Genomic DNA, 13,522 nt, shown 5'->3' with positions numbered 1-13,522 from the left:
ATCCCCATTCATAAACCCAGACGGAGTTGGGGATTTAGAAAGTAAAAATTTTAGAGAAGTTGAGCACAAAACTGTGAGTGCATTCTGGTGTCGCTCAGAATGTCCTCTGAGTCCCGGCGTATGTGTCTGCAGTTGTTGAATTCAAGTGGAAATGGCCACGACCCTGACCTTCGGAGCTTGGTCTGAAGCAGGTGTCAGTGAGGTGTAACGTGTGGGAATCGGAAGGTCGCCCCCCCAACCCCAACAGCCCCTGGAGCAGCCTCCTCATACGTGTAGAGATGGACCACGGGCACGGAGTAGCATGTGGCTCGGGCTGCAGCGTTGGTGCTGAAATGGAGATCTTGCACCGAGAAAAACTGCCAGAACCCTCTGTGTTAGGACCCTGCCCTGATGACAGCCGCATCACAGGTGCCGCCCACAGGGTGGGGCTTCAGGCCAGAGAGGGGGTTGAGGAGCAGCCCTGGACGTGGAGGTCGGGAACGTGGCAGGAAGGAGGGTTAACAGTGGGACCTGGAGGGAGGGGCTGGGCAGGAAGGGAAGGGCCAACGTGGAGAGGCGCAGGCTCCAGCAGAAGAATGAGGAAGAGCCCGCGACAGACACCCCGAGCTGCTTGCCCCGCAACCATAAGAGGGGCTCTGGAGACGCAAACCCAAACCCAGAAGCTCCCTGGGCATCGCGGAGGCTCTCCCCAACGGCCAGACCAGCTTGCAGGGCCTCCAGCTTCGCCGTAGCAAGACCCCGCGGCGGCTCCAGGGTCACGTGACTCCCAGCAGGCAAAGCAGAGGAAACTTCTAGCGCCCTCTGCACGCTCAGCCCAGGTGGGAGTCTCCACCCGGCTTCTGCCTGCCCCACTGCCTGACGTAAACCCAAGGATGCACAGGTTCCACCTGGAAGAGAATGCTGTTCCCAGCTAAGCCCGTGTCAGAGGAGGAGCCAAGAGAACTGGGCCAGGGCTATAGCGCAGCGGGCCAGCACACTCAACCCCCATGGCACCGTCCCTCAAGCGGCCACGCTTGTCAGGGGGAGGAGAGAGAGCCCTGGGCTGGAGCTGCAGATGCCCCTGGGACTGTCCTGATCCCACATCGTGCCCAGGAGCACTGGTGGCCCCTTCTCGTGGACCCCCATGAGGCAGGATATGGGGTGGGGGACCCGCTAATACCAACCTCTGTTCACAGGGAAGACACAGGTCCAGCCCCCAGCCAGGGCCTGGGAGACAGCCCTGCCTCTCCTCAGAGCTTACCCATGGATGCTGATGCTTTCCAGGAGATTCCTGTTAGTCCCCAAACCATGGCCCACCAAGGCGGGTGGGTAGCCTCAGAGAGGGGCCCAGCCCAAGCTGCCCCTCACTTAAACAACGTGTGGCCGGGGCTTGTGGTTTGGTGGGAGTTAGACCCCTTCAGTCCCCTGCATGCTCTCCTGGCCTGGCCGGGTGGGGGTCAGGAGCCGCTTCAGGGAGGCGCGGGGTGCGGGCTGCTGGTGGCAGGGCTGCGGGAGGGGCCTTGCTGGGTCTTGGGGTCTGAGGTCTGCAACCAGCCCCTGGCGTCTGGGGGGACGCCCTCAGGAACCTGAGCCAGGTGGTGCCCGTGGTACATACGGACGGGTAGCCCAGAGAGCCTAGCAAGGCCAGGGTTTCACTGCTGAACGCCGCCAGGCACCGAAGGCTGTACACAGCAGCACGAATCGAGCGCTAGCCCAGCTGCGTCAGCCAAGCCTGGGGTGCTGGCACGCCTTTGGAGAGCCAGAGTGAGGTGCCTCCAGGGGCAGCCACCACTGTTTTCATACATTTGGTTCCTGCGCTGGGCAGAGTGCAGAAACAACACCCATGTGCCCATGTCGTCAATATTTAATTTAAAATAAGACAATGTGATCCATTTGCTAATCTTCCGTACGGGTGTGGCCAGGACCTTAAAAAAAAAAGCCCATTCTGCTGGCTGGGAGTTTGGGTGGTCTTTCACAGTCCACACCCCAGGGCCCCGTTAGTGAGGTCAGGTATGGATTCCAGTGTGGGGGTTCCAATGAGAACAGGTGGGCCCTAGTCTCTCCTAGTGGCTGCCCTCGTGGCCGTTTTGACCACAGGTGTGGCTTTGTTAGCAGTTCACTTTTATCAGACTTTCCAGAGTATTCAACTCAGTTCTTATAACAGCTACTCTGGAAGCCAGCACTGTGGTGCAACGGGTTAAGCCACCACCTGTGATGTGCCAGCATCCCGTATGGGCACCAGTTCATGTCCTGGCTGCTCCACTTCCTTTTTTTTTCCTAAAGAATTATTGTATTTATTTGAAAGATGGAGTTACAGAGAGAGAGAGGTCTTCCTTTCCTCTGGTTCACTCCCCAAATGGCCACAACGACCAGAGCTGCGCTGATCCAGTGCCAGGAGCCAGGAGCTTCTTCCAGGCCTTCCACATGGGTACAGGGGCCCAAGCACTTGGGCCATCTTCCACTGCTTTCCCAGGCCATAGTAGAGAGCTGGATCAGAAGAGGAACAGCCAGGACTCGAACCAGCCCCCATATGAGATGCCAGCACTACAGGCTGGGGCTTTAACCCACTGCGCCACAGCGCCGGCCTCTGCTCCACTTCCAATCCTGCTCCCTGCTAATGTGCCTGGGGAAGCAGAGGAAGATGGCCCAAGTGCTTGGAGCCCTGGGACCCACATGGAGTTCCAGGCTCCTGGCTTCAGCCTGGCCTGGCCCTGGCCGTTACAGCCATTTGGGGAGTGAACCAGCAGATAAAAGATATTCTCTCTCTCTCTCTCTCTCTCTCTCTCTCTCTCTCTGCCTCTGCCTGTCCCTTTCTGTAACTCTTTCAAATAAATAAATAAATCTTTAACAAAGTAATAATTAAGAAGAGCAGAAGCCACTCATTCTCACCTCTGTATTTTGTCCCTTTCGCAGCGAGTGTTAGCTTGTAATCTGAATGCCAGTGGATGGGACTGACCACAGGCCTCTGGGGCAGCGCTGGCCGTGGACCAGCCGTGCCGCCCACGGGACTCGCTCCAGGCACTGGGATGGAAAAGTGCAGAATGTGGCTCACATTGGCAGGGTCAGGAAAGAGGCCCCCCGAAGGGCAGCTTTAAGAAGTTGGGGACCTCGGCCCTGATTTCTTCCCCTGCTTTCCAGATGGGCTCCCCAAACCTCACTAAGCTTGAACAAACGGGTAGCAGCACCTCCCAGCTCCTGGTGCCAAGAGTAGGGACTGGGGGGGCTCCTTGCCCAACTCCCCAGCTGCTGCTGTCTGCACACTCAGGGGGCAGGGCAGGGCCCCCACCAAGCAGGTACGAGACAGCTGCTCATCAGCGCCTAAACCAGACCTCCTTGGTCGGGCTCGGTCCTCCACTCTCCCCTCCCTTCCCCTGCCCTCCTCTCCCCTCCCCTCTCTTTCCAGGATTCTGTGTTGATGTGGCTGCCAAGACACATCAGCAGCACCAGCAACAGCTTGGGAGGCAGGCCACCCACACAGAACACACACACGCGTGCGCACACACACACCACTAAAGACGTATGCCAAAACCACGAACGCGCGGGGAAATCCGGCCTCCGGCAGACTTGCGATCGAGGCCATCAGAGCTGGATGGGACGTCAGAGTGCCCCCACTGCTCCCATGAAGCCTGCCTTCAGAGCCCGCAGTGACTCCCAAGGCTAACTCAGCCATTTGGCCTCTACCTCCCTGCCCACCTGGGAGCTGCCTGGTTTTACGGGCTGTGCCCCGAGAAGTGCACCTCCGACTCTGTGGGTGAGGCTCCTGCTGGCCTCTCACATCCTCGACTCACACCGGAACTCTGTGTGACTTGGAAAGATGAGCCAGGGGCTGGCACTGTGGCGTGCGGATAAAGCTGCCGCCTGTGATACTGGCATCCTATGGCGGCGCCGGTTCAAGACCTGGCTGCTCCACTTCCCATCCAGCTCCCTGCTTGTGGCCTGGGAAAAGCAGGGGAAGATGTGCTTGGGCCCCTGGGACCCGGATGGAGTTCCAGGCTCCTGGCTTCAGCCTGGCCCAGCCCTAGCCACTGCAGCCATCTGGGGAGTGAAGCAGCAGATGGAAGATCCTCTTTCTGACTTTCAAATAAATAAATGAATGAATGAATGAATAAATGAGGGAGGGAAGGCGGGCCAAGGCTCAAGCACAAGGTAGACTGAGACTCCTACAAGCCAGCTGAGCACGGGACCACAGTCCAGGAGCTGGGAGAGTCTCTAGGCCCTGGGGCTGGCTCTATGAGAAATTGGCCGGTACCGTACAATGGCCACGGTCCTGTGGGCATAGGACACACAACGGTGCTCCGTGTCTGCCACAGCTCTGAGTCCATCGGCCTCATCCTTGGGGTCACTGACCATCTAGAACACACGGCCCAGGCTCGCAGGCCAGCATAAATGCCACACCCGCTTCAGTTGTCACATAGTGCTGGCCCCTGAAAATGCCTGCAGAAATGAGTGGGAAAGAAAACACTGCCCTGTACAGCAGTCACGCAGTGTGCCTGAACACAGGCGTGTGGGTGCACACACACAGGGCTCCTCACTCCCCCGGGGCCAGCGCCTGTCCCCCTGCAGAGCCAGAGCCACAGAGCCTGTGCCGTGGCTCCGTGCAATCCCAGGCCCTGCGACCGTGGGGAGCTTCGGCATCGGAAAACTCCACTCGGCAGAGTTTGACGAATAGCGAGGGACCAGGGCACCTGTGCCAGGGGCCATGCGTGTTGCCAGAGAGGTGACTTTGTGCCTCAGAGTCAGCGGGCCCCAGGGTGGCATGGTCCGCGCTGGAGCCAGCACCTGCTGTGCCCGGGGCATCTCTGCCTCTGTGCCTGTCCCATTCTCAGTCATTGGTGAAGTGAGAGAAAACTGTAGCGAATGCCGGGCCACGGTTACCTTGGGGCACGCAGTGGTGCCCGGGACGTAGTGGCACTCGGGGAACTGCACTTCCTGGGGACAGCCCGGAGCCGGTAGGAGCAGCTGAGTCTCCAGGAACTGGATGTGAAACCTCCGTTCTTCAAACGCCAAGTCACTGATGTTCTTGGAAGCCATCACGCGGCCCTCCCAGAAATGGTACCGTGCCCTGGGGCGTCGCTCCCAGACAGGCACAGCCCCGGTGCCTGCCCTGTGTCGCCTCGGACTGAGAGCTGGCCTCTCTCGGCCATCACCGTGGCCTTGAATGAAGGCCCCCTGCCTCGCAAGCTTGGTGACTTCGGCTTTGATGCGTTCCCCGCAGATCTGTGGTGGCAGAAGCTGGTCATTGGAACAGGGCTGATTGATGGCGCCTCCAAAGCCACTGTTGTTGGGAGAGGACTGCTGCGGACCGAGGAGGCGACCAGAGGTGTGGCCTGAGTCGCTGTCAGCGGCCAGCCCATTCCACAGCACCTGGGCGTGATTCCACAACCTCCTCTCTGCCCTTTCTCCCCTTGCTCCTCCCACTCCTCCTTCCCCGATTCCTGGGTCTCATCCCCAGTCCATGTCACAGGTGACACAGAGCCCCTCCCCACCCCATCTCTGCCCCAAATCCAAATAACAGCCCGCCCAACACACACACACTAGGGTCCTGCTCTTCCTGCCTTCCTCGTCTATTCCACGTATCCTCGAAGCCCACCCAAGCGTGGCGTGGCCGCAACAGCCGCCCCGTGGGCAAGCCCCACCACAGGCTCAGAGCTACCCCCTCCCACACGCCCCATGCCGATCCAGGCACCCGGCTCTGCCCCTCCTGTGAGGGGACAGGCACTCGGCCCGGGTCTGGTGTTGCGATGAAGCAGGGAATTAGGGGGAACAGCAGGGCCGGCACAAAGCCCCCTCCTTCAGGGAGAAGCTAGAATTCACCTTGGCAAAGCCTCAATTCTGCCAGCTGGGTTCTGGTCCCCCCCCCCCCCAGTCACCTCCTCCTCCCCTCTCTCCTTGCTGCCAGTGTCGCCTTCCACTTCCTGCAAGGAGGTGGACACTCCAGTCCCAACCTGCGCTGTCCCACCCTCTGCAAATCTCAAGACCTAGTAGCAATGTTCTCAGGACAGGACCACCATGTGGATCACACCATCCTCAGCTCCTGCTCCGGGCACAGCAAGGAACTTTACAAACACGCACGTCCAAGTCCCCGCTCCTACAGCTCTGCCTGCTGTGGTCCTGGCCAGCAGTCCTCAGACTGGGACGTGGTGCAGAGCCGCTCAGAGCGCTGGCCTGCAGCCCCGGGGCAGGGGGCGGCTCAGCGGGTCCGGCCGGCCGGGGTCGGACCCCCAGTGCTTGCCTTTCTACCAAGTCCCCAGGCAGGGCTGCTGCTGGTGCGGGGACCACACGTGGAGAACCGCGGCTCTAGGGCCTCGGCGTGGCCTGGGTGTGGGACTTTGAGTCCCAGCAGTGAAAAGAGCTGTGCGTTGTCCTCACTCACAGGCGCCAAGCCAGCGCCCTCAGAAAGCCTCGGGGTCCACGGAGCGTTTTTGTCTTGAACGATTTCTTTCTTGTCCATGACAACCCACGTGGCAGGTGTGTTGTTCCTTGTACAGACGGGATCACTTCCTTTTCAGAAGGAAAAGGGGCCGCGGTGCGGGTGCACATCCCCAGCAAGGCCCTCTCCCTCCAGACCCCCGAGTGCAGGGTCCAGCTGGCGCTCAGCCCTGGAGCACCCCACCCCTGATGGACGCCCTGAGTCCTCGGAGCTCTGCAGGGGGCTCACGGCCGGCCCTCCGTGTGCAGCCACCTCCTCCCCTTGCTGCTTCTTCCTGCCAGGCCTCTTTCCTGCTTTTGTTTCCTTCCCAACCCTCTCCGGTGTGACTTCCTCCTCCCTGCCCACCATGTGCTCCCAACCTGCAGCCCGGGCAGCACTGTGCTGAGCACCTGGGGGAGTGCACGCCTCTGAGGCCAGGGGTGTGGACTTCAGCTGCGCCCCCAGGGAGGAGTTGGGGTCCTTGCACCTTCAGTGCCTCGGCCTCCAGGCTGGCTATGCGCACCCCACCCCCATGGGCACTGGGCATCAGATCCCGGGTTTGCAGTTCAGCATTGGGGCCTCAGCCGTCCCAGGGGCCACAGCCACATGTCTGGGTCACTTTGAAGCTGAGAGGCCTCCCCCCTCCCCGCCAGCAGAGCCTGAGTGGGGGAGACTTGCGCCCGGGGGCCCACTAGGAGCCTCGAGGGTCTTCCCAGGCACAGAGGGGGACTCACTGAGACACCATCCTCGCTTACGGGCACACGCTGAGCCCTGAGCCCTGCCCTGCAGAGCAGGAGCCCTGAAAGGTAAAAAGAGGATGCTCTATGGCCAGCGCCGCGGCTCACTTGGTTAATCCTCAGCCTGCTGCACCAGCATCCCATATGGGCACCAGTTCTAGTCCCGGTTGCTCCTCTTCCAGTCTAGCTCTCTGCTGTGGCCCGGGAGGGTGCCAGCCATAGCAGCCATTTGCAGAGTGAACCAATGGAAGGAAGACCTTTCTATCTGTCTCTCTCTCTCACTGTCCATAACTCTACCTGATAAATTTTAAAAAAAAAAAAAAAAAGGATGCTCCAGCCACACACCTCATCTCCAGGAGCGCCCAGTCCACGTGTCAGGACACAGATGGGCACCCAACAACCAGCTCTCGGCAGTCACCCCGGGGCGTCCCGTTCTGACCCTGCCTACCCAGGGTGGACCCAGACCCCGCAGGGAGAGGGCTTAGCCCCACAAGACGCCCACCCTTGGGACGCCAACCACAAGCAGTGGGTGGGTCTCAGGTCCGACTCGCTCCAATGCATGGGCTCCCACGATGCCCTCCCAGCTTTGACTTGGCTGGAACAGTTCGCACAGCCAGGGAACGCCTTTCTCCCCATCACCAGCTATGAAGTATATCAGAGAGGGCCAGGCCCAGCAGGCTCCTGACCAAGGTGTCCCTGTCCCCGAGACATTGGGGTGTGCCACCCTGCAAGTGCATGGAGCTCACTGATCCAGGCTCTGAACCCAGGATTTGGGGGTTTGTGGAGCTGTCCTTACGCACGCGTGACTGATCAAATCACCTGCCAGGAAGGACTGAACTCCATCCTCAACCCCCTCCCTTCCTTGGAGCCGACTCCTGGCGCTGAAACTCCCACTTCTGGCATGGTTGGGTGAGCCGGTTCCCACAGAACCGGCTTCATCATCGAAACTCAGGTACGGTTGGAAAGGCATTTATGATGAAGAACAAAGGATGTTGCTCTCAGCCCTGTCACCCTGGGGAGGTCACAAAACCAGAAGTCATTGCAGCCAAAACGCTCTGTCAATTGCCTGAGACCCAACAACTTGCACTGACCGGCTTGCCTGGGTCTCGGGTAAACAGCGAGGTGAATAAGCGTGTGCACCTGCAAAGCGAGTGAGAGGATTTGTTTGCTGCCTTTTCCCCTCCTCCCGATGTCGCTCCAGCTACACAAGCAGTCTGTGAGTGCACAAGACCCCCCAGCCACTGCTCAGAGGGCTTCACCTCGACCACCTGGTGGGCATCGCCCCACGTGTTCCGGCTTTGTCAGCAAACCTTGGCGTCTTGGCAAACGCCATTTGGTCAACGGTAGTGCTAAGCATTGAGGCGCGTTTGTTCTTTGCAGCTTCATCCTCCCACCTTGGAGAGCAGCTCTGTGTGCCTGATGTGGCCCTCAGCCAGCCCTTCCCAACTTGTCTGCACTTACAGAAGAAACACTCTTTTCCCAGGAAAAAAAAAAAAAAAACCACTGGGTGCCCATCCAGACGCCAAGCAGTGCCACTGGTATTTACTCTGAAACACGAGAGGTGGACTCCTCAGGGAGCTAAGGCAACCCGAGCTTCAGGGCGCGACTCTCGCACACTGCCTGCCTGCGTCCCGAATCTAATGCGACCAGGGCCAGCGTCCCGAAGCCAAAAACTGACCGCTGAGATGCTCCAAACCCCTCGAGGTTTTGAGCGCTGACATGTTCCACAATGGAACATTCTACACCACGAAACTGTTTCTTGCACGAAAGTATTAAAAACATTGCATAACATTAGCTCCAGGCTATGGGTATAAGGTGGATTTGGAGCACAAATGGATCTTGTGTTTAGACTTGGGTTCCAGTCCCCGGATATCTCGTATATGCAAATATTCCCAAATCCGAGAACAAACCCCAAATGCATATCCCGAGCATTTTGGATAAGGAGCACTCAACCTGTACGTCTTATTTTGGAATTTTTCTTAAAGATCCTACTCCCACCCCCCACCGCAGATGGCACCAGCTTCCTGCTCCCGCGGCCCGGGTGCCCCAGCTTCCGCCGTGGTCAGCGACAGGTTAGACCTCCTTGTGGGCCAGCACCCCGAGCCTCCCGCCCTGTTTCTGAAGAAGCTTTTCCCCGGGGCCAGAGGAGGAGAAGGCTCTGAGCTTTAAAACGCGCAGGAGCCACTTCCTGTCACGCGTGGATGTAAAGAAGTAGACAACAGGGTCAAGGCCGCAGTTCACGTTCCTGAGCGCCGCGGTGAGCTGCAGGGTCCACGCGAACGCCCTCCGCTCGGCGCAGGACGGCGGGCGCAGCGCCGCCCGCACCGTGAACTGGAAGAGGTGCAGATGGTAGGGCCCGAAGCACAACCCCACGGCCACCAGCCCCAGCAGGGAGAGCAGGCAGGCCCTCCGGGGCAGTCCCCGCCGGCGCGCCCTGGGGCTGCCCTGGGCCGCCCTGTGCAGCTTCGAGGCCATCGCCACGTAGCACAAGAGCATGACGCCCACGGGCCCGCAGAAGCCGATGGCGCAGGCCAGCAGGGCCGGGAGGGGCAGCCCCAGCGTGGGCTCGGCTCCCACGTGCTCCACACAGGTCGGCTTGCCCGCCGCGGGCTCGGCCAGGGGGGTCCAGAGCAAGGGCACCGTCTGCAGCAGCACCAGGCTCCACACAGCGGCGCAGACCAGCCCCGCCTGGTGGGCGCTGCGGGGCCGCGGGCGCCCGTGGGCGCGCACCACCGCCAGGTAGCGGTCCACGCTCAGGCACATGCTGAGATAGACACCCCCGTAGGCGTTCGCACTGACCAGGAACGCCGTCAGCCTGCACAGCCCGTCCCCGAACGGCCAGTGGAAGCCCCGCGCGTAGTAGATGATGGTTCCCGGCAGGGCCGAGGTCCACAGCAGGTGGGACAGGGCCAGGTGGACCAGGTAGACACCTGCCGAGTTGATCTTCTTGCCCCCTCGACAGGCGAGGCAAAGGGCCAGGCCGTTCCCCAGGACACCGAGGACCAGGAGGGCTGCGTAGAACAGGCAGAGCGTCAGGCAGGCCGCCCGGCCCGGGACGTGAGGAAGGCACAGGTCCACGCTGAGGGGCAGGCTGCCTGGGTCAGCCTGCGTGGAGGCCATCTGCTTCAGGTCCTAGGGGAGACAGAAAACACGCCTCTGGAATAGAGATGGTTAATGCCGGCCGGTTCTAGTCCCAGCTGCTCCATTTCCAATCCATCTCCCTGTGACGTGTCTGGGAAAGCAGTAGAGGATAGCCCAAGTCTTTGGGCCCCTGCACCCACGTGGGAGACCTGGAAGAAGCTCCTGACTTCTAATCTGCCCAGCTCCAGCCATTGCAGCCATCTGGGGAGTGAACCAGTGGGTGGAAGACCTCTCTCTCTCTCTCTCTCTCTCTTTTTCTCTCTCTGTGCCTCTGCCTCTCCTTCTCTCTGTGTGTAACTCTGCCTTTCAAATAAATAAATAAATCTTTTTAAAAGAAGTTACAGGGGAAGAGAGAGAGAGACAGAGGTATCTTCCACCTGCAGGTTGACTCCCCAGATGGCCGAAACAGCTGGGGTTAGGTCAGGCTGAAGCCAGGAGTTTCATCCAGGTCTCCTGTGTCCATGTGGGTGCAGGGGCCCAAGCACTTGGGCCATCTGATGCTGATTTCTCAGGCCATTAGCAGGGATCAGAAGTGGAGCAACCGGTGCCCATTTGGGATGCCAGCTAGGCAGGAGGCAGCTCTGCTGGCTATGCCACAATACTGGCCCAGCCACTTTTTTACACCACAATACACACATGCAAAAATACGGGCAAATTGGGTCTGGCGCTGTGGTGCAGTGGGTTAAGACACTGCCATCCATGTGCACCTTGGTCACAGTCCTGGCTGTATCACTTCCAATGCGGCACCCTGCTAATGTGCCTGGGAAAGCAGTGGGAGATGGCCTGAGAGCTGGGGTCCCTGCACCCATGTGGGAGCCCTAGATGGAGGTCCTGGTTCCTGGATCAGCCTAGGTCATTGGAGCCTTTTGGGGAGCAAACCAGCAGATGGAAGATCTCTCTTTCTCTCGGGTCTCTCCCTCCATCTCTACAACTCTGCCTTTCAAATAAACCAATCTTTTAAAAATACGTGCAAGCCATCAAAGCGCATCTTGACAATTTGCACAAAGTGAACAAACCAGTGTGGCCCATCCTCAGTCTCCCGGTTCTCATCGCTGATGGGTGTGGCCTGCCCGAGAGCCGGGGCCATGGAGTCAGGGCAAGAAGAGCTGGCATGTGCAGTGAGATGTTGATGAGAAGGGCCCCAGGTCCACAAGCCCCCCAGCCCCCTTGGGTCAGACCCAGCCGTGCCCTCCTGGCAGAGAGCCTTGCTGGAGTCTGTGCCGCTTGTCAACCCAGCCATGGAAATTGCTGTCTGGGTCTGCAGAGGTGAGAAGGGCCTCTCTTCACAGGGCAAGGAAGGGCCGTCGGGCTGGAAGGCAGAGAGAGGGGCACCCAGGAGGCTTCTGAACGCAGACTGGATGGATGGCTAGCGAGAGACCAGGGGCTGGATTACATCGTAGGTAGATATAAAGACAGAGAAGGAGAGATGCTGTGGCCGGCGTGTGGAGTAACTGGTGGGGCTACCGACTGTGACACCGACATTCCATAGGGGTGCTGGTTCAAGTCCCGGCTGCTCCACTTCCCACCCAGCTCCCTGCTAATGCACCTAGGAAAGCAGCAGAAGATGGCCCAAGTGCTTGGGCCCCTGCACCCATGTGGGAGATCCTGAGAAAGCTCCTGGCTGCTGGCCTCAGCCTGGCATAGACCTGGCCAATGCGGCCATGAGGAGAGTGAACCAGCAGATGGAAGATTCTCTCTCTTTCTCTCACTGTAGCTCTGGCTTTCAAATAAATAGATAAATCTTTGGGGCCAGCACTGTGGCATAGCAGGTAAAGCTGCCACCTCCAGTGCCGGCATCTCTTATGGGTGCCAGTTCGAGTCCCAGCAGATCCACTCCCAATCCAGCTCTGTGCTTTGACCTGGAAAAACAGTGGAAGATGACCCAAGTCCTTGGGCCTCGCACCTGCGTGGGAGACCTGGAAGAAGCTCCTGGCTCCTGGCTTTGGATCCAGATCAGCTCAGCTCCGGTCACTGTGGCCAAAATGAACTAGTGGATGGAAGACCTCTCTCTCTCTCTCTCTCTCTGCCTCTCCATCTCTCAATATAACTCTGACTTTCAAAAAATAAATAAATAAATCTTTAAAAAAATAGATAAATCTTTTTAAAAAAGAAATAGAAAGATGCTGCATTAGATGTGATATATATAATATTACCATATATATATATATATATATATATATATATATATATATGCTTTGTGAAATCGGAAATGAAAAGACACTTTTTTAACTCTCTCCAGAATTTCTCAAGTGCTGTGCCAGCCACTGGTTACATTCAGAAGGTGTCTAAGAGTAGCAGCTTTGCTGTCTGTGGGCTGTGAACTGTTTGAGGAAATCAGTGGTGTGGTGAGAATTGCTAAATGGGACCTGGGATTAGGGCTCTATCCTTTCCTCTGGCCTAACAATATAACAGCACTCCAGGGGTGGGTGTCGGGAGCAGCGGTTGGGTGCTGCCTGGGACATCCACAGCCCATATCAGAACACCTGGTTTGAGTGCTAGCTTCTGACCCAGCTTCCTGCTGGTGTGTACCCTGGGGACAAGTGGCTGATGCCTCAAATATGTGTCCCCGCCACCCACCCAGGAGACACAGACTGGCGTTCCGGGCTCCTGCCTTTGGCCTGACCCAGCCCCAGCTGTTGGGGGCATTTGGGGAGTGGGCCAGTGGATGGAAGATCTCTCAGTATCTGTCTCTGTGCCTTCCAAATAAAATGAAAACCAAAAAAGTAAGAATCTTTTTTAAAAAGTCATTCTTAAAAAGCACAACAACTCTATAACAATAAATATGATAAAAACCATGCAATTATACCTTTGCATGGACAGTATTGAGGCACAGTGGGTTAAACCACCACACTGGACTTCAGCATCCCATTTTGGGGAGCAGGTGCGAATCCTGGCTCCTCTGCTTTCAGTCCAGCCTCTTAGGAAGGCAGAGAATGATGGTCCCTGACACCCACAGGGGAGTTGCTGGTGCCTGGCTTTGACTTGGCCCAGTCCCGGCTGTTGTGGGCATTTAGGGAGTGAACCAGCAGGTGGAAGACCTCTCCTTCTCTCTCTGTCTCTCCCTCCCTCTCTGATGCTCTGCTTTTCAAAGAAATTGGTAAATCTGAGGAAGTGTCTCTTTGCTACTTCTGTATGGTTCTTTTCCAACTCTCTCACAAGCAGGTTGTTTGTCTGAGACTCCAAGCCTTGACAACAGGAAGAATGGGTGCCCTGGAGTGGCTACAGAAAAGGTCAGGGCTGTGCCACAGCCACCTGC

The 13,522-nt window shown here is 58.1% G+C and overlaps 1 protein-coding gene across 1 annotated transcript; it reads right to left on the bottom strand.

Annotated features, from left to right (window-relative positions):
• Positions 1-9,198: 9,198 nt before the first annotated feature.
• On the bottom strand, positions 9,199-10,245 carry LOC133762034 (G-protein coupled receptor 183-like). Its single transcript, XM_062195153.1, has one exon. It carries the CDS (start codon positions 10,243-10,245, stop codon positions 9,199-9,201), a length of 1,047 nt encoding a protein of 348 aa, XP_062051137.1.
• Between the last annotated feature and the right edge of the window lie 3,277 nt (positions 10,246-13,522).

Source organism: Lepus europaeus, chromosome 6, assembly GCF_033115175.1.
Source record: "Lepus europaeus isolate LE1 chromosome 6, mLepTim1.pri, whole genome shotgun sequence".
Classification (NCBI taxonomy): Eukaryota; Metazoa; Chordata; class Mammalia; order Lagomorpha; family Leporidae; genus Lepus; species Lepus europaeus.
Note: the sequence above shows the minus strand (reverse complement) of the source record. Positions and strands in the feature narration are given on the sequence as shown.